Source organism: Microplitis mediator, chromosome 7 (genome assembly GCF_029852145.1).
Source record: "Microplitis mediator isolate UGA2020A chromosome 7, iyMicMedi2.1, whole genome shotgun sequence".
NCBI lineage: Eukaryota > Metazoa > Arthropoda > Insecta > Hymenoptera > Braconidae > Microplitis > Microplitis mediator.
In genome coordinates, this window is record NC_079975.1 from 7,133,435 (window position 1) to 7,154,779 (window position 21,345).

At 27.7% G+C, this 21,345-nt stretch overlaps 2 protein-coding genes and 2 non-coding genes across 4 annotated transcripts; 1 reads left to right on the forward strand and 3 right to left on the reverse strand.

Moving 5' to 3' along the window:
* Positions 1-137: 137 nt before the first annotated feature.
* On the forward strand, positions 138-20,754 carry LOC130672371 (ubiquitin carboxyl-terminal hydrolase calypso). The gene is made up of 7 exons (XM_057476920.1): positions 138-331; positions 1,103-1,317; positions 3,657-4,623; positions 12,264-12,368; positions 12,462-12,778; positions 16,022-16,170; positions 19,032-20,754. The coding sequence occupies exons 1-7, from the start codon at positions 274-276 to the stop codon at positions 19,108-19,110; spliced, it is 1,890 nt and encodes a 629-aa protein (XP_057332903.1). The 5' UTR covers positions 138-273; the 3' UTR covers positions 19,111-20,754.
* Positions 6,094-6,214, reverse strand: LOC130672562 (5S ribosomal RNA). Its single transcript, XR_008990742.1, has one exon. It is a non-coding gene; the product is annotated as a 5S ribosomal RNA (ribosomal RNA).
* Positions 8,625-12,043, reverse strand: LOC130672373 (putative uncharacterized protein DDB_G0289963). The gene is made up of 2 exons (XM_057476922.1): positions 11,786-12,043; positions 8,625-10,019 (listed from the first exon to the last, which is right to left on the reverse strand). The coding sequence occupies exons 1-2, from the start codon at positions 11,969-11,971 to the stop codon at positions 8,784-8,786; spliced, it is 1,422 nt and encodes a 473-aa protein (XP_057332905.1). The 5' UTR covers positions 11,972-12,043; the 3' UTR covers positions 8,625-8,783.
* Positions 10,771-10,891, reverse strand: LOC130672563 (5S ribosomal RNA). Its single transcript, XR_008990743.1, has one exon. It is a non-coding gene; the product is annotated as a 5S ribosomal RNA (ribosomal RNA).
* Positions 20,755-21,345: the final 591 nt, after the last annotated feature.

Here is a 21,345-nt window from a genome sequence, read left to right on the forward strand (position 1 = left end):
ATTATGCGGGTATTTATCAAATAGTTTTTGAAATGACTGAAATTTAAATCTGACGTTTAAACTGACAGATAATTTGGCGGTAATTTTTTTTTATTTGAAAGTTGAAGCTTTTGCCGCGGCTGCGCTGGTATGTGAACATATGATTGATGTTTTGGTAGTTAAATATGGCGACTTGTGAATTGTGACAGATTATATATAAGAACATTAATATATAATGTTTAAGTTACTAAATAAAATAATATGAATATACGAAGATAAATAATTTATTTTAAAATGCCGGTTGATATTAATCGATTGACTGAAGGATGGCTGGAACTGGAAAGTGACCCTGGTATTGCGTTTGTTTTTTTTGTTTTTTAGGATTATGTAAAGATTGTTTTTGATTGTTTACCTTTTTACAATACAATATTTTTTATGTTGACGTCATGAGCGCAAATTATTGCGGTATTTTGTGTGTTACTGAAGTTAGCTGGCATCCAATAATTTTTGGATTTTTTTCAAAAGGATAAATAATAAAAAAAAAATATTTTGAAAAATTGCACTTGTAGATTTTTTAATTTTTTGTATGTGCATTTTTTTTAGTTTTTTTTCTTTTTAATTCATTTGTTGAAAAAAAAAATCCGAAAATTTTTAATTGTTTGTTATCTTACGAGTGTGAATGCAACAGACATCAAATAAATTTAAAATTATAAATAAATAGAGTAAATAATTAAAAAAATAATATTTGAAAAAATTCACTTATTAATTTTAAAATGTTTTTAATGCGCATTTTTAAAAAATTTTATTTTATTACTTTTTTACTCTATTTATTTATAATTTGAAATTTGTCTGATGTCTATTACATTCACACTCATATTTTTTTAAATTTAATTTTATTAAATGACAGTAGAGTTAGCAGACATTTGAAATTTAAATACATTTTTTATTAATTGTTTACTCTATTTATTAATAATTTTAAATTTATCTGTTATCTGCTTTATTTACACTCATGTTGACTTCAGGATCATGTTTTTACAATAAGATATTTTTTATGTTGACGTTATGAGCGCAAGTCATTGTAATGTTTGTTGACAGGGGATTGATTGGAAATAATTTTTTACAGGATTATTTACACTACTGTTGGAAGACTTCGGGGTAAAAGGAGTCCAGGTCGAAGAAATTTATGATTTACAAAAATCATTAGAAGGACCCGTTTATGGATTCATATTTTTGTTCCGTTGGATAGAAGAACGACGGTCACGTCGCAAAGTTGTTGAGCAAGACGAGAGTTTTGTTAAAGACGAAGATGTTGTCAATAATATTTTCTTTGCGCAACAGGTGAATGTTTTTTATTTAAAACCGTAATTATTTTCATTTTTTATGTGTGAATGCAGCTGACACTTGGCAGTTTTTAAAATTTTTGAATAAATGAATAAAATTTTTGTAAGATAAAATTTAAAAATTTTTTATAAAGATTATTTTTCAAATTATTTACTCTATTCATTTATAATTTTAAATTTGTCTGACGTCTGTTACATCCACACTCGTAACAAATTTTTATATTAATAAAAATAAAATTTTTGACAATGCATTTTACACTGAAGAATTTTAAAAATCTTTATGCGCATATTGATAAAAAATAAAGCTAAAAGTGAGGCCCCACCTATTGTCGCTGATGAAAATCATTTTTCTTAATTTTTGTTCCTCAAACGCTTAATTGATTCCGCGGATAAAATAATTTTTAAAAAATATCGCAAGATTTTATTTTCCGAGTTGAGGTAAAAGCCCCTATACCCGCTCACTTTTCATTAGAGTGATATTTAATTACTCAATATAAATGATTAAACAATATGAAAAACCATATTTTTTTTTATAGTTATTTTTTGAAGTTTCGAGTATTAGAATAAAATTTAAGTTTGAAGAATAATCTTGATAATTAATTATTATTAATTTTTTAAATAAGGTCCTTGAGTATACCCATTAGGGTGCTTCGTTTCCGGCGAAAGTATTTTTTTCGTTGTTCATCAATCAAAATATTATTCCTTATGCTAAAACAAAAATTCTTGCCAAGTTTGAGCTCTTAATTTCAATCCTAAGTACTTTCCATTTGATTTCACAGATTTCCCATTTAAAATACACGTAAATTAAATTACTTTTTTTTTAACTTTCTAATACTCAGCTGCGTTTTATGATATCGACGCGGTTTTGGTCGCAAATTGTAGGGCATTTGATGTTCTTCAAAAGTGCCCATAGTTACTTAGCTGTAATTCCAGCTGTTTCACTTGTGTCCGTTGCGGAAGTCATTTTTCCTATGAAATTGACCTTTATTGGCTTGCAGAACGTAAACCAATGAAAGTACACTAAAAATGTTAATGGGAATTTTATAGGAAATTTTATTCCCTTTAAAAAAAGTCCTATGAGTCAAGTCGCTAAAGTCCATAGTTTCCGAGTTATAGTAATTTTAATAATTTGAAAAATATAATATAAAAGAAAAATTATAATTGATATTTTATTTTTCAAATTATTAAAATTACTATAACTCGGAAACTATGGACTTTAGCGACTTGACTCATAGGACTTTTTTTAAAGGGAATAAAATTTCCTATAAAATTCCCATTAACATTTTTAGTGTACTTTCATTGGTTTACGTTCTGCAAGCCAATAAAGGTCAATTTCATAGGAAAAATGACTTCCGCAACGGACACAAGTGAAACAGCTGGAATTACAGCTAAGTAACTATGGGCACTTTTGAAGAACATCAAATGCCCTACAATTTGCGACCAAAACCGCGTCGATATCATAAAACGCAGCTGAGTATTAGAAAGTTAAAAAAAAAGTAATTTAATTTACGTGTATTTTAAATGGGAAATCTGTGAAATCAAATGGAAAGTACTTAGGATTGAAATTAAGAGCTCAAACTTGGCAAGAATTTTTGTTTTAGCATAAGGAATAATATTTTGATTGATGAACAACGAAAAAAATACTTTCGCCGGAAACGAAGCACCCTAATACCCATAGTCGCTCACTAAAAGTTGTGATGTACCATTACTTGATCAACACATGGCCCTATAGTCGCTCAAAGACAATATCAATTAAACTATGATAAGTTTATTGATTTGGACAAATAATTTATAAATTATACTACTTTATTCTTTCATAATATAAAATTTCATGAATTTTAAAAATGTATTTAATAAGATATAGTTATAACAGTTCTTAAAAAATTTGACGTAGCCTAAATTTAATCTAACGAATGAACGTTTAAAGTAAAAAATGCCCGGCTGAGCAGGATTTTGAAAACAGTCATTTAATTTAAATTTATAATCTATTATAAAATAATTTGATGTATCATATTTTAATATATTTAGATTCACAAATAATTATTTATCAATAATAATATTTTTAGTTGCAATTTTTTTTTATAAAAATTATAAAAATACGCCTTAAACAGTTAAAGTGAGCGACTAATGGTACTGAGCGGGTATAGGGGCTTTTACCTTAAAGATTTTTAACTCATACTTAAAAATCTTAAATATATGTCAGTAATGAACAATTAATTTTTTTATTTTTCCCGATCCTTAATAATAAAAAGTTCACGTAAATTCTCTACTTGCGCAGTTGTGTTTAATGAAAAAAAAAATTTAATATTCAAATAATTAATTTAAATATAATTACAGGTTGTACCCAACAGTTGTGCGACCCATGCATTATTATCCGTACTACTAAACTGCCCAAATATTCATCTCGGCACAACACTGTCACGTCTAAAACTTCACACATCAGGAATGTGCCCAGAAAACAAAGGCTGGGCAATAGGTAACACACCAGAGTTAGCTTGCGCGCACAATTCCCATGCAATGCCACAAGCAAAACGACGGCAGGATAAAAATACTGGTGTGTCAACGGGACGTTTCACCGGCGAGGCATTTCACTTTGTCAGTTACGTACCAATTAACGGCCGACTATTTGAATTAGACGGATTGAAACCTTATCCAATGGATCACGGGCCCTGGAAAGAACACGAAGAGTGGACCGAACAATTTCGTCGCGTTATCACTGATCGTCTTGGCATATCAACTGGCGAACAATTGCAAGACATAAGATTCAATTTAATGGCCGTAGTGCCAGATCGTAGACTTGCTATTTCCCATAAACTGACGATGCTCAAAACAAATCGTCAAATTGTCGTCGAAGCGCTTCAGCAATTAGTCAAATTAAGCAACAGTAGTCATCATCACAATAATAATGCGAATATAAATGGTCATCATCATAATAATCATAATAATCACAATCATCAGGATAATTTAGCGGTAGGGGATAAAAACAATGAGGATAAAAGTGATAAAAAATTAAAAACTGAAGATGATTGTAAAAATGAAGTGAAAAACGAATCAGAGATAACATTCAGTGTACCTGCTGTTAATGTTGAGCAATCAAATACGGATTCACATGCTGATATTAACAATGAAAATGCCAATGCCAATACTAATAATGTTAAAACTGAGTCTACTACTATTGAAAAAGTTGTAATGTGTGCATTGGATTATGCAACTCCACTACGTATTCAAACTTCTCCGGCACACAGTTCTTCCAGCACGGATACTTCATCGGAAATTGGATCAGCTTTTAATTCACCCACTCAAGGTAAAAATATATGTATTTATATATGTATATATAGTTGTTATGATCCTATTTCCTTATTATTTGTTGCTTTTTATTCATTTATTGAACAATGACATGAGCAAGCTAATTAATCAATTTTCAATTCATAGAACAATTATATGAGCCTGAAGTTAACAGACAATTAGTAATTTTCGGATTTTTTTTTGGACAAGTCAATTACAAAAAAAACAAAAATAAAAAAATTAACATGTAGAGAATTAAAAAATCTACGGGTGCAATTTTTTAAAATATATTTTTTTTTTGATTTGTCGTTTTGAGAAAAATTCAAAAATTATTAGACGTCGGGTAACTTCATGATCTTGAACTTGGAAGACAATTAAAAATTTTTGAATTTTTTTTTTGGACGTCAATTACAAAAAAAAAAAAAGAAAAAAAAATGCACATGTAGAAAATTAAAAAAATCTATGGGTAAAATTTTTTCAAATATTTTTTTTATTTTAATTTGTCGTTATAAGAAAAATTCAAAAATTATTAGACGTCGGGTAACTTCATGATCTTGAAGTTAGAAGACAATTAAAAATTTTTGGATTTTTTTTTGGAAAGTCAATTACAAAAAAAACAAAATTAAAAAAATGCACAAGTAGAAAATTTAAAAAATTATACGTGCAATTTTTTAAAATATTTTTTTTTTATAATTTATTGATTAAAAAAAAATCCAAAAACTATTGGACGTCGGCTAACTTCAGTATCATATCAAATTTTCATATTATTTCTTTTTATTTATCCATTGGGCAACAACATAAGCAAGCAAATTGATCAATTTCCAATTCATAGAACAATTATTTATATATATTTAACATAACAATAGAAAAAGTGCTTTGATACTTAAAATATAAATACTGCAGTTTTATTTTTTAATTATTCATTATCGTTATCGACATTTTTAACAGAAAATTAATATAAATGAGACGGTTTTTATTGTTTGTATCAATAGCGAAAATTACTAAATTTCTTTACTCGAAACTGATTCAATTAGATTTAGGTGACGTCCAGCGAAGCGGGTGGGGGTAAAAAGTCTTCTTATTGTAAATAAATGGAAGCATTAAATAATTATCGTATAATGAGTCGAGCAGAAGAATATTAAAGTTCATTAGCTAAAATTATTTATAATTTTAATTTTACGGAAGTGAGCTGCGACTTTCAATTGGAAAGTAGTTCAGAGAAAAATCTAAGCTTAATTATTTCTGATTTGAAAATTTTTTAAAAAGATTATCATTGTAATCAGTTGAGAAATATATGAGTAAAAGATATTTTATAATTAAATAATTACTGGAGACTAATGATATTTAATATTAAAATGATGGTAGAGACAAGACTTGCTAGAAAATTTTAATTAAACAAAATTATTTTTTGTTTATTTACTATAAGTTTGGTCTTTTAAAATATTTTACTTGGATACAAATATATAATTGTCAAAAAAAAAAAAGAGAATGATAACAGCACATGGTGTTCCCAAGCGGTCACCCATCCAAGTACTGACCATGCTCAATGCTGCTTAACTTCAGTGATCGGACGAGAACTGGTGCCTGATCAGCATGATATGGCCGTTATCGAAAATTGGAGTTTGCAATAACGTACTTACCCAACATTTCAATACAAAAATGAACCATAATATTTTTTTACTACTTTCAAATCTACAAGATAAAAAATTTTAATTTATAAGGTAAAGTACCCAGTACTCGATCAGCGAACTAGTACCCAATCACTCCATATATTTGTATGGTGACACGCTTAGATATCCGTGGACAAAATATCCGCAAAAAAATATCCATTGACGAAATATTCATCAGACGAAATATATGCGGACAAAAAGTCTGTAGACAAAATAGGGTAGAGTTACCGTTTTTGGACACTTTAGGGCCAGTTTTGGACACTTTGAAAATTTAAATAAAATAATAAGTAAAAGACGCAATATTATAATTAATTTCTAAGATGTGTTCAAAGATACTTTTATCCCTCTATTAAAATTAAAATTTTGTTTTATACTTTTTCGTTGATTAAAATAAAGTATTAAATGTCCAAAAATGGAGCAGTGGCTATAAATGGTACTTCTACCCTATCCGTAAAAAACTGTTATTTTAACTATGAAAAGTTTGATGTGATGAATTCATCCCTTTGTTACGTCAATTTTCAGGATATTTTGTCCATAGATATTTTATTGCACACACAAAAATTTCGTGAAAAAAGAGCGCTATATTTCACACCTATTTACTCTCTAAACATGAATAAATAAGTGAATATTCACAAATTCTGAGTGCCAACCGAACCACTTTTTGAAATTAGTGGTTCGGTTTGCACTTGGAATTACTGAATATTCACTTATTTTCACTAATTCATGTTTAGAGAGTGTGTATGTATCAATCATATGTATTTTCGCATCAAGTATTTAATGAATTAAATGATAAATGTTTATAAAATATGATTTTAATAACTTTCTTCTACTGTTATTTTAACTATAAAAATTTTGATCTGATGAATTCATATCTTTGGTATGTTCATTTTCAGGATATTCTGTCCGTAGATCTTTTATTCATCGGATATCATTTCCGCGGATATTTCGTCGTGTGGTTATTTTGTCGGCGGATATTTTGTCGCGGATATGTTGTTACGCAACCATTTGTATATCTATATTTAGTAAAATTTAGTAAATATATAGATATACAAATACATAAGTGATCGGGTACTAATTCCCTGATTGGGTACTGGGTCTCTTATCTTACTGTTAAAAATTTTCCTTGAAATTTAAAAGTAAATTACTTAAATTCATAAACAATTTGAAATCAGCCACAAACATGAAATATAAATATGATAATAATTTAATTTACTTACAAACTTTATTTTTACATAACTTTGAATTTCCAAGTCATAAACGTTATAAAAATTAACATCACAATCTATTTCATTTCATTAATTTTCTTTATTAGTCAATGAATTTTAATTTTTTAAAATCTGATGACTGTTCAAAAAACCATAATTTTAATTGAAATTTTTCTTTTTCATCCCAAGTCGAAATATTAGACGTAAATTGAACGTTCTTAACGTTTTAAACATAAATTGAACGTTTTAAACGTAAATTGAACGTTTTGGACATTAAAACCTCAATTTGACAGCTTTCAACTTATTCAAAACGTAGATTGAAGTATCATAAATCGAAAACGTAACTAAAACCTATTTAGACTTATGTTGGGAATTTAGGTATGGTAATCGTGAATGAAACAAATCAATTTATTAAACAAATGAATATTATATCTTTTATTAAAATACGCGCTCTAGGGTATGTCTTCACTCGTAAGAGATTTAGCTTAGACTAACTTATTCTTTTAATATTATTTAACGCTGAGGTCCAACAACCTCTCCTCTTTTTATATAACAAAGATCTCTAAGTTCAAAATATATATATATGAGTGCAAATGAAGAAAAACATATTGCCTTGCATTTACTTGGAATCTCTCGTCGACCCAAGTACCTAAGGTCATAAAATTTGATCCATACTAGCTTTCTTATCCTTAAGTAAACATATACATATTTTGAACTCAACTTAAATATATATACTACAACTTAAATGCAACACTGTTCGAAATATTATTTCGAACAGAATATTTAGTAAAGAGAAATGTTTAATAAAATATGCATAAGAATAAAGATTGATTTTTGTACAGAGAATCCAACAACTTACAATAAGCAAACATAAGCATTCCAAAAAACTAAAATCATAACTCATGAAATTACCAATTTTTTACGAACCAAAATACAAAAAAATCGTTCAATTCACTTTCAAAACGTTAAAAACGTTCAATTTACGTTTAAAACGTTAAGACCGTTCAACTTACGTCTAATATTTTGACTCGGGATGTCTAATTAGTTTTTAAATACGAGAAATTTCATAGCAAGACTTTACTAAACACACAATTATCAAAAACTGATTACGGTTTTAAAAAAGAATGACTTTTCATATTCCATCCACCAATAAAATTTTTTATTTACAAACAAATATAATAATAATTACATACATTACTATAAATTTTAACAAAATATTTTTAAAAAAATTCTTTATTACTTCTTATAAATAATTACAGTCTCAAATAATATATAAAGATTCATAATTTTAAAAATAATAATTATCAATTATTGCAAAAACGTTTTGCGGTACAGACTTTTCTCTCTTGACAAAAAATCAAATCATTCGGACAAACCATGCGAATAGATTCGATATTTCCCGAAGCTTCCGACGAGTAGCAAAGGTAGTAAGAGTTCTCCGACGTACGGTCCGAAAATTTACCTGTTGTCTCACACGGTTTGTCTACTTTTTCATTCTCACCCTCACCCTTATCCTCATCCTCATCTTCAGCGTCATTGTACTCATCTCCGACGTAATCATCAGCAACATTTGAAATAACCACTACCTCTTCTTCTTTGTCTCTCCCATTATTTTTATGATTTTTCTTACACATTTTATACTTTTGCGTATCGCAAATACTCAATTGCGTATTGAAGGCCGTGTAAGGCGGGCAGGTAAAGTCATAAACTTGTGCATTGGCCAATTCAATGTTACAGGTGTAATATTTCATACAATCAGTCGTATTCGGTAGTCTCAGTCCTCGCATACAAGGAATTACTTTTAGTATCTCGATATTCAAGTCACAAGCTAATGATTTATATTTATCGATAGTCACGTATTGTTTTTCTCCTAAATTACCTTTGATGAGTAACACATTTGTTAACTCATCAATTTCATCGATATTATTTATATTTATATTTAAATTTGATTGCAATGAAATCATTTCACTTGAATTTACCCCCGTAATTTCATCAAATTTCATGTCAATAGAATTATTATTATCATTAAGTTCATTAACTATTGGGCTACTTGATGATTTATGACTTAAAATATATTTTTCAACAAGATAATTAAATAAGTCATTATGATTTACTCCGGAATAATCTCTAGTTGGTAAAGATATGAACTGTTTTATAGAAGGTCCGATATGTTGATAGAAAATTATTTTATTCAAATATTCTTTACTGTTGTTTGTATTATTTTTATTGTTTGAATTATTTGTTGATTGTTTCATTGGTATCAAGATTTCGAAAGCTTCTTTTCTATTGGCAGCGTTGACTCCATTAAGAGGATATGGAATAATTAACTGTAAATTACTTAGACTATTGAAAGTATTTAATTTGGGCGATGGATCGTTAATTAGTTCCGCGGTATTCGGTCGACTGTTGGTTCCAGTTTTGTTATTTGAATCGATGATTACAATTTTATTGTTTGAAACTTGGTTGTTTATTGATTCACTGTCGTTACAAGTCCAGTTGTCACCTGGTAGTACACACAGGAGTAGATGTGGTTGAAAAACCTTTAATTTAAAAAATTGTAATGAATTTGAATTCAAAATTATATTTTTTGGTGCTTATTCATATTTCGGGATTCGCGGGGTAAGAAATAAATTTTTTTTTTTTAAGGTTTCGTGGATGCGGTTTTAATTATTAAGAATAGGGAAAAATATATTAGAGCAAAGAAAATTTTATTGAGACATTTTATTTTATTTAAAAATAATCAGCTTTGAAAAATTAATTTTTTACTCAATAGAAAAAAGAATCGGATGCTTGAAAAATAATTGGATCTCTACGTATAAATTTTTTTTTATTTTCACACACGAAAAAAAATGAACTATATAAATTGAGAATGACAAGTAATATAATGATAAAGTGATAAGTAAATACCATCATTTTCAATAGTAATTTTTTTATTTATGATTAAAACGTGAATAATTATAGAATAAGTATGAAAATTTATTGTTTATGCAAGAAAAATTAATATTTGAACTTTAAAAATCGTAACTGATACTTAGAAAATAGACGAGACGTAGTATAAAATTTGCTATTTGAATGTTAAAACTCCCCATATTGACAACCGGGTCCCGGGTTATAATATCAAATAGTAATTTTTAAAGTTTATTTTTTTCCGTGCATATATGACAATATATGACTCTGTAACTATTTATCCGCGGGTATCATCAGTTGATACCCCGAATATGTATATTATTTGAATATGAAAATTGATTTGATTACAAAGATATAATTATTAATAAAAAAAAAAAAAAAGAATGATAACAGCACATGGTGTTCCCAAGCGGTCACCCATCCAAGTACTGACCATGCTCAATGCTGCTTAACTTCAGTGATCGGACGAGAACTGGTGCCTGATCAGCATGATATGGCCGTTATCGAAATTCGATGTTTTCAATAACGTATTTAGCCAACATTTGAATACAAAAATGAACCATAATATTTCTTTGCTATTTTTAATAAATAGCAAAATAAATTTAAAATTTTTTATTTAAACTATAAAATTATTTTTATGCATATAAGGTAAAAGTCCCTATACCCACTCACTTTTAATTGGAGTGAGATTAAATCACTCAATATAAATTAACAAATAAAATGAAAAACCATATTTTTTTTTTTATAGTTATTTTTTGAAGTTTCGAGTATTAGAATAAAATTTATAGGGTATAGGGGCTTTTACCTTATGTATGTTTACAAACTTTTGAATAAGAGTATTCTAAAATTTACTAAAAAATTCAAACCAATTTTCACTGTTGCAAATTTCCCTTAAAATTCAAAGCAAATTTAATATGATTCTGAAGTTGAATGGCAATTAAAATTTTCGGATTTTTTTTACATATCAATTCCAAAAAATAAAAAAAAAATAAAAATATGCACATTTAAAAAATTAAAAATTCTACAGGTGCCATTTTAAAAAATTTTTTTTTTTTATAATTTATCGTTTAAAAAAAAAATTGAAAAATTATTAGACAGCTAACTTCAGTATCGTAATTTATTAAGAATTTCAAATTATTTAAATTCAAATTTTTACGATTCAAAATTTTCGAGTTATTCAATAACTATTTTAGAAAGTGAACTTCAAATAAACTTTTATTAGCACAATATAAATTTCTCCTATACTCTGGGTCCAGTTCGTAACTTGACACGATAAAATTTCTCCCCAAATTTTAGCACAAAAAAATCATAAAATACTTTAGTCCTTCAGACCGTAAATTTAATAATCCTACGTTTCTAAAATTCAAATTTAAAAATAAAAAAAATAAATATAACTCACAAGACCATCAGTACATTTTGCCGGTGCCCAAACATATCCACCGTTAGGTAAATTTATACAGTCATAGAATTTACTACAACTATTATCATGCGGTTTTCTTAATTGTGGGCATTTTGAACCCTCTGTTACCACAATAGTAAATAAAAATAATAATATTTTCATTGAAATATTAAGTACACTAGTCATTGTTAGTAATTATTACCGCAATATTACTGTACTGAGTGTCTCCAGATACTGATGATGATGATGATGACCATGGACGTCTTCATCGCGTCTGTGAAAAAAAGTTTCTCCATGTAAATTAACACCTACCATTAAACCGTTAGGTTTCTCGTGTTTCGTGACAATTTATACTTTTAATCTCACGACAGTTAATTGATGCTAATTCATTTGTGACCTCATTTAATAGTAGGCCAATATATATTATAAAATAATATAAATATATAACAAAAATAAATTTATAATTATTTTATTACAGCATGGGGATGGAATTCCGGGCAAAGTAGTCCAACTTCAACAAAAGATTTTAAAAAGTTCGTCGTAATTCGTGTTGCTGGTGATGAAAAAAATGAAGCGGGTCTTAGTAAGTTTTTTAAATTTAAATAAAAAAAAAAAAAATGATAATAAAGAGCTTGTTAATTTTATTGTTTAATTAATGATTTTTTTTTTTAATTAGCTCGGTCTCTTGGCAATATAAATATTAATGGCAAAAGACTTGTCTCGGACTCAGGACATTTACATAAAAAGGTTTGTTTGTCTGGCGAAGTTAGAATTCCTCATGCAAGAGTTAAAACAAGTAATGGAGATACTGTTACTGAAGAAAAAAAAGTTGAAAAAATAGACTCGAAACTTTGTTCAAAGTACCCGGAGTTATTTGAACCTCACACTTTCGCGCCAAAAGATTTGTTGGCTTTATTAAAAAATCTTGAGCAAGAAATAAATATATGTGAGACGAGTTTGAAAGACGAAAATGATAAGAGAAATAAATATAAAGTAAGTTTTTATTTTATTTATTTACTGTAAAAAAAAAAAACAGTGCACGGAGAGAAGTGAATGGTATATTTTCCAATGTTACATAGTAATTATTACCACGTAGCATGGTAACGCAAGTTTTTTAGCCGTATTATTTATTTGACATACCCAGTAAACACATTGACGTAAATTTGACGTCAGAGTGACTTTACACTGTATCATCATTCACGTAAGATATAAGTCACGAATGAGTCAGGTGTGACTCATTATTTCACACTTTTTTTACGTAAGATTATGATGTAAAACTAATGACGTATACATGACGTAAATGTGATGTCTGTGTGACATTCTATGACGTCAATATGACATATGGGTGATGTAAAAATTATCAATTTGGATAAAATATTTTTGAAAAAAAAAAATGAAATGCCGAATTTTTGATTTGATTATTACCGCGCGAACGCATTGTGAATTCAGAAACAAGATTAGATAACATTAAATGATGAAGAAATGGTCCATATTACGGGAGTTCAAATCGCATGCTTAATTGATGTATTTAGAGTGAAATGCCGGAAAAGACAGAGTTCATAAGTTTTCGTGAAGGATTTTTACAAAATTCTAAAAAACTTCATGAACTTATATGAAAATTTATAGAAACAATATTTGTCGGCCTCGATGATAATTGTTTAAAATTGTTTTAAGTTTCATAAAATTTTTTAATTTTTTGTTGTGATGTGAAATTTAAAAAATCTTATATAAAATTTTGCGAAACATTAAATAATTCCACAAAATCGTATGAAATTTAATCGATTGAAAAATTGTGATACTAAACTTTAGAATCATAAAATCAAAAGAGCTCAAACTGTCGTTACATTTTCTTTGTCATCATAAATGATATTTTCGATATATCATTTAAAAAAATAAAATTAATTTTTTTATGCTCACGCTAATGTTGTAATCTAAAACGTCTGAATAATCTATTATTGAGTTTATCGATTACTTTGGCCTCAAAAATGTTCGACGTTTAATTGTTATTTTTACACATTTACACATTTTTGAAAATTCATTCCATGATTGTTTTCTTTTAATAAATATATGATAAAAAACTATGACTCGGAAATTACATCAGCATTGCGTAAAATACTGACTTGTCACTGATGTAAAGATATGATTTAAGAGTGACATCCATATTACGTATAACCGTGACTTTGCTACTGACATAAATGTATGATTTTTAAATTACGTCATTATGATATACGATAATGACTTAATTACGTAATAATGTGATGTAGATTTTATGTCCAACGTACGTAATACATAAGTCATAACTCTGACGTCATACAAGAGTCATGCTTACATCAATATGATGTCACAAGCTTCAAATCATATTAAAGTCATGTAGAACGTCAGATTGACATCAAATTTACTTCAGATGCCGTGACATTTCTATGACCTACGTATGACGTCAAAATAAGTTCATGTGTTCACTGGGATAGTAGTTTGTCCAATTTTGAATGGTAACGCTAGCCATGCTAGCATGGTAATCATTCCTATGCTAGCATGGGAATCATTCATATGCTACATTGGAATTATTACAATTTCGATGAAGCTGCTTCCAATTCAAGGTAGTAAGATTAATATTAAAATAAGGTTTTATAATTAAAAAATTAGGTTATTTAATTAATAATAAATAAATTTTTAACTGATTTAAAAAATTTTTAAATAAAACAATAAATATTAACATCAACATATTTTAACATGGGTTAGTTTTATTAGAAAAATATTATCTATATTATTAAGAGAATAAAGAAAATTTTGTTCCCGCCATATCTATATGATAGAATTAGTTAATGTTATTGAAATTGGTATCATTATATAGGTCTTGACTTGGTTTTGTGCCTTTTCATACTTTAAACTCTTTTTAATTGCCAAGTATTGAGATAAATAGATTTATCTATATCATTCGAATTACATTTAAATTACGCGGGAAAAAAGACGATCGTATTTATTTTCTTTAAATAAATTAATACTTTAATTATTCTGTCACTAAATATGACTGAATGTCACTGAATTTATAGCTATATTATTTATATCGCGTTACTTATTCCAAAATGACAGATTTTTCTACTCCCTTTTGGTTTTAGGAAGCTTCTCAAAGCCAAAAAAGTGTACATAGAAAAAAAAGGATTCATTGACACAAAAAATCTTTACTCGCCTAAAGAAAATTTTTACTTACCCCAATAAATTTTTTGCATTGTGAATTGAAAACAAAAATTCATTTAGAACTAGAAAAAATGACTTGGTGCGAGGAATTATTTCTTAACTAAAAAAATCTTTTCTCGCTCCAAGACAATTTTTGTATTTGATTGATAATGCATAAAATTTTTTGGTGCAAATTAAATTTTTTTGTGGCAAGAAATTTTTTTTTCTGCGTATTCTATAAATTTATTAATGATATTTGGGCAGTCACGTAGTGATTAAATTATTATCTGCGTAATTATTACCATTCTCTTCTCTCCGTATGCTAAAATGAACCCTCGCTGGTGTAGGGGTGTTCTTACTGATGTTAAAATGGTGTACTTAAGGAGTAAATTAACTCCGATCGGAGTGTGAGGGTGTGAGTACAATTGTTTAAGATTTACAGTACAGAAAAAAAATTTTGGCATCGGTTATCCCTGCGGGCCAGCCTCAAAACTTCCCGCTCTCAAATTGAGCACCGAAATTTTTTTTTTACAGTGAAATTGTTAATTAATAATTGGACTAATTACGTACAAGACATCTTTGTTGCAGTTCTATGAAATTTACATCTTTTTGAAGTGGCCCAGTTTCTGATCTCTTAATAATTCCGGAGGTTTTTCCTACGATTTTTATTATAAACATTAAACTTGACATCTGTTTGTACCGCAGAACAGTCAATCCGATTATTTGTTAATTTATAAAAGTCGATTAAATCTGTAATTTTACGTCCCTGAGATATTCATGATCTCCATGTCGACCCTCACTTCTGCATTTATTGACATCACAGTAACGTTAATTTAATTGTTTCCATAAAATTACATTTGTAAAATTAAAAAAAAAATACTGAAAAGGTTACGAAAACCGGGCTACGGTCAATTACTGGGTCGTTTACCCTGTGATTAGTATGGGAAGAATTGTTGAGATGAAAAAATTTTTGAATGTTAATTTTGTAGGCTGCTGCAGAGATGTGTACTCTTTATATAGATTTAATAAATAACTACTACGTTTGTGTTGATGTTCTTGTAGATTGATGATTGCAGACGAACGCATAATTACGATGAGTTTATATGCACATTCTTATCGATGTTAGCCCAACAAGGAAAGCTTGCGGAATTGGTTCAACAACATCTTACATTAAAGAAACATACATCTGTTACTGTTAATCGAGTACACAGGTAATTTATTTATTTCAACTGTAAATTTATTAAGATCACGTTGCGGTAAAAAAATTATTTTTATAAACTAGCAAATTATTGGAAAATCCAAAAGGTCACACCTCAATTGCTCATGATAATTATTATTATTTTATTCATTTTTTATTTTTAGTTTAATTTTTTTGCCGCCTTAAATTTGAAAATCGGTTCATTAGTTCAAGGATATAACTAACAATTTCATTTTTCTCGGCTAACGCGTATTGTAATTCCTCATATTCCAAAACTCATACCGCCTCTTTGGCTTTGTATTGTTTGATGATCGCTGTATAAATTATTGCAATCGGTTCATTAGTTTAAATAATGTCATCAAAAATTTATAAAAATCACTGCTTCTAACATTTGTTTCTGGATGTTTCATATACTAACTCGCTGATTTTATTCAAAGCACGTGACTCTTCATCTTGGCCATTTCTATTAATTTCTGTCCAAAAACATTGGATTTATCAATCAAAATCGTAAGGAAAATTTTAAAAACGGATCTTTATTGATTATTTTCAATTTCTCGAATTCTTGGAGATTAAAATGAAACGTCACTTTTTTTTCCTTGAGCTCGAAAACACCAGGAAAGTTTGGGACTGACCCGCAGAGTCAACGTTTTTCAGATTTTTTTGAATATTCCGCCATTTTTTAGATATCGCTTTTTATTTTTTTTAATCCTGCTGTCACTAGTGCTGCCACCAGTAGTTGGTGGAGGAAAAGAAAAATAAAAATGGCAGCTAAATTTTTAATGAATTACCGGTTTTCAGTTTTTTTATTAATTACAATTAAAAAAAAAGAATTTAGATAGTAATTTTCCGGTAATGCGCGTTTTCATCCCCCGAAAAAATATCTCCGGACATACTATCCCCGACAAAATATCTTTCAATATAATTTTCACAATTTTCCTGAAAAACTAGCACTCTAAATAGGTAGTTATTGCACGCCTCATAACGCGAAGCGTTTGAGGTAGTGCTCTACTCTCAACACGTCAAGGTCAAGCAATTTTCTGGCCTTAAAATGACTCTATTACGTTCATATTTCATCGATAAGATTATATGAGTACACGTATATCAACAAAAAACTTGAGAAAACTTATTTTACGTTTTTTAAAAAACATTTGTTTTGCTACTTTGAAGAAAAAACGAGTTTGAAATAAATTTTACTTGTACGTCCGGATGTCTGTATGTATTAACTTTTTTCGGATGTAGTCCGAATAACTGCCGAAAAAATTATCGTATCGAGAGCGGTTTTTTTTTTTATTTTGTTCAGAATTTCCTCAAGATAAACCCTTTCGATATTCACTATCGTTTCTATCGTTTTTTAAATATTAAATTAAAAGTGATGACTGATAGCATTTTTGTATACAAAATTCCGTGTACGTTTTTTTCCACTGGTGCTGCCTCTGACGGATGGTTTTGCAAACCTCATATATATAAATATATTCTGTCATGGACCTTTTACCGATGCTGCATCCAGACGCCTTTTTTTGCACAACTCTTTTTTACTTTCTTTCTATTTTTTTGACGTCAAATGTTGACATAAACAGTAGCGTGATAGTAGCAAAAACATTTTTTTTTGTTTTACTCTACAATTTAGGAATACAAGTTATTTTGACTTTAAAATTAAATAAGCGTTATGAGGCGTGCCCTTTTGGATTTTCCAAACTTATTTTTTATTTATAAATTCCCACAATTTAACTGAAAAACAAGCACCCAAATTAATTGTGAATAGTACAAATAATCATATCGTTGATTTTTCTAAATTTTCGTGTTTATTCTAGTGCTTATGATGGTATGGGTTATTTTGTCAGAAGAAATTATGCTGATAGGATATTTTGTCGGGGATATTATGTCCGGAGGTATTTTGTCAGGGGATGAAAATGCGCGGAATTTAATTTTCCATAGGGTTCATGCGGCAAAACATACAAAGCTATTAAAAAAAAATTAGGCCAATGTATTATATTTTTCGAGAGTTATCGTGGCTCCGAAGACTCGTACAGGACAATGGCAGCATTATTGTCTTCAGTTAAAATCATTTATTTTAAACCAATAGAATAATTAATTGACTTAATACCGGGTCGAATTCATTCCTTAATAAATTTTCTTTGTACTAGTAAAAATTTAACCCACTTTAGTGTAATCCAAATAGTGTAGAGATGATTTAATGTGAGTTATATAGCCGAAAAAATAATTTCGTAATTACGATTAAGGCACAGCGCGCGTGCGCTTGATTTCCTCATCTCTTCGTTTTGAATAAAAAAAAAATATTAAAAATTTTGTTTAATTTAAACATCATACGATATCAAAAATAATTTTTTACGCCTTATTTTATTAACACAAAAAAGTGTTTTAATTAATCATTAAGCAGTGTTGATATTTATCTATAAGACGATAGCGAATCTAATTACGAATAATGATGCAAGAAATATAATAATTTTGAAATCGGATAATAACAAAATTTTTACACCGGCGCGCGTGTAAAAAAATTAACTTGTTTAATCAAAACACTTTAACGATAACTACTATTCTATTTACTTTTACCTGCGCGGTTTAGTAGCCTGTAAAATTTATAATTTTTATAAAATTCAGACTTAAAATTTTTTTTTTTTAATTTTTTAACTAAATAAAAAAAAATTTGAATAATTGTAAATATTGTCAACTTTTATCTGCGCAAGTCATTGCTTGCTTGTAAAATTATTTATGTTGCAAATTTTAGTTTAAAATTTTTTAAAATTGTTTGCACTAAAAATATCGATCAAAATTATGTTTTATCTAAAAATTATCGTAGAGTTTACTTAGTTTGGTAATAATAAATTGATTAATTAAGTAAATTTTTTCTTTCAGATCCTCTAAAAAAACAGATGCGAGACCAAACACTTCACGCAGACGACGTGGCCGTACTAAATGCAAAAAACGTAAATAAAAAAAAATCAAGTTGAAATTTTCTCTGAAAGTTTTACGCAGGTCGTGAACGTAACACCTATGACGATAATCAAACCTCAATGTGAGATATGAACTATGATTTTTTCTTCACACATCTTTTTATTTATAATTATGATTACCCGGATAAAATTACTCAGATACAATATTAATTATACTGTATAAAAACTTTTATACTTGTCTATGAACAGATATGAATGTATATGATCATACATGCTACTGCGATATAAAATATGATCAGATGTGGTTATGTATAATCGCATATTTTCGTGCCTGATCAGGTTCAACTTATTATCTGATCATATATAGTATCAGATATGATCATATATAAATCTATACTCTACTATAGTTTCGTACAGGATCATATATGAACTCATCTGATCATACATGGTATCAGATATGATCATATAAAACTCTGTACTCTACCATTGTTTCATATACAATCATATACACGATCAGATATGATTATATGTAACATCAGGTATGATCATACATGCTTTCATATACAGTCACATATGAAGCCATATACTTTACTGTAATTTCGTACTTGATCCTAAATGAACTCATATCTAATCATATATGATCATAGATATTATCAGGTGGGATCATAGATACTATCAGATATTAGATATGATGATATGTAATACCAGGTATGCTCATATATGATATCAGATATAGTCACACATAAGTCACATACTCTACTATAGTTCTGAACTTGATTTATATGGACTCATATCTGATCATAAATGGTATCAGATATGATCATATATGAAGCTCTATACTCTAGTATTGTTTTATATACAATCATATACACTATCAGATATGATTGTATATGAAGCTCCATACATTAATATTGTTTCATATATGATCATATACACTATCAGATACGATCATATATAAGCATACATATTATCAGGCGAGATCATACATGCTATCAGATATAATTCTACATAAAGCCATATACTTTACTATGGTTTCGAATTTGATCGTATATGGACTCATATCTGATCTACATTGTATCAGATACGATCATATATGTCCTTTCATATTCTACTATAGTCTTATACAACATCATCTGTAATATGAATTACAGTTATGTATAATTATACATAATATCAAATATGATCAGGTTCAAATTCATAAATATCATGATCATATACACGAATTTATATCTGATTTCATATTGACATAGATATCATATCTGAGTATTTCTTCCCGGGTAATTCACGTACTCATTGAAACCAGTGTTTTTTATTTTCATATTAATAATTATATAATTATTAGTATTATTAATAAGTGACAAGTAATTGGTATTATAAAGTGTACATCCCATTACCAACGGCGATAAATATTCAAATCAATTAATTATTACATTACTATTCAATAGATATAGTAAGTATTTAAAGCTGTTTATACTATTAATCTTTTAAATTAATTATCAATCAGAAAAATTTATTTTTAATTTTATGACTATAAGGTTCTATATTGTATTTATAGAAACTGTTGAACCATGAGCATTAGATTTATAATAATTCAAATCTATATCACTCAATTACGCCACTTAATTTTTTTATTTTATAATAAATTATTAAATAATTTTATAAATAAATATACAGCTTCAATCAAAATCACGTACTCAATAATAAATGATAAATTTATTTATATTTTAAAATATATGAAAAATTTATTAAAAATTTATCTATTGATAGAAATATTTAATATTTCTTCTTATGATTATTCTCAATTATTTTTGTGATTTCTTCTAAAGAAAAAAAATCATTTTTATAAATTTATTTCTCATATATTTTTATTCATTTTAAAAATTGGATGTACGCTTTACCATACGATTATAATTAACTTTACTACATTGAATATATGTACTGTCATTTTTTTAAATTGTAGTAATAAAAAAAAAATAGAACTAAATAATTGAATATTACAAATAAAATATTAGATAAACAATAAAAATTAATCGAGCATTTCCTTTATTACTTAAATAATTATTTCTTCTTAAGTATTTTTGTTAAGAAATTAAATCATAAAAATTTTATTTGAAAAAAAAGACAATTACGAAATATATTTTTCAATTAAAAAAAAAATTTTATTGACACATTAAATAATATATTTTTACCACAGAATTCTTCTAATCATCAATGAATTAATTGATAGTAAGTAAATTTCCCCCTCTCCTATGACCGATTTCCGGAGATCTTATCAA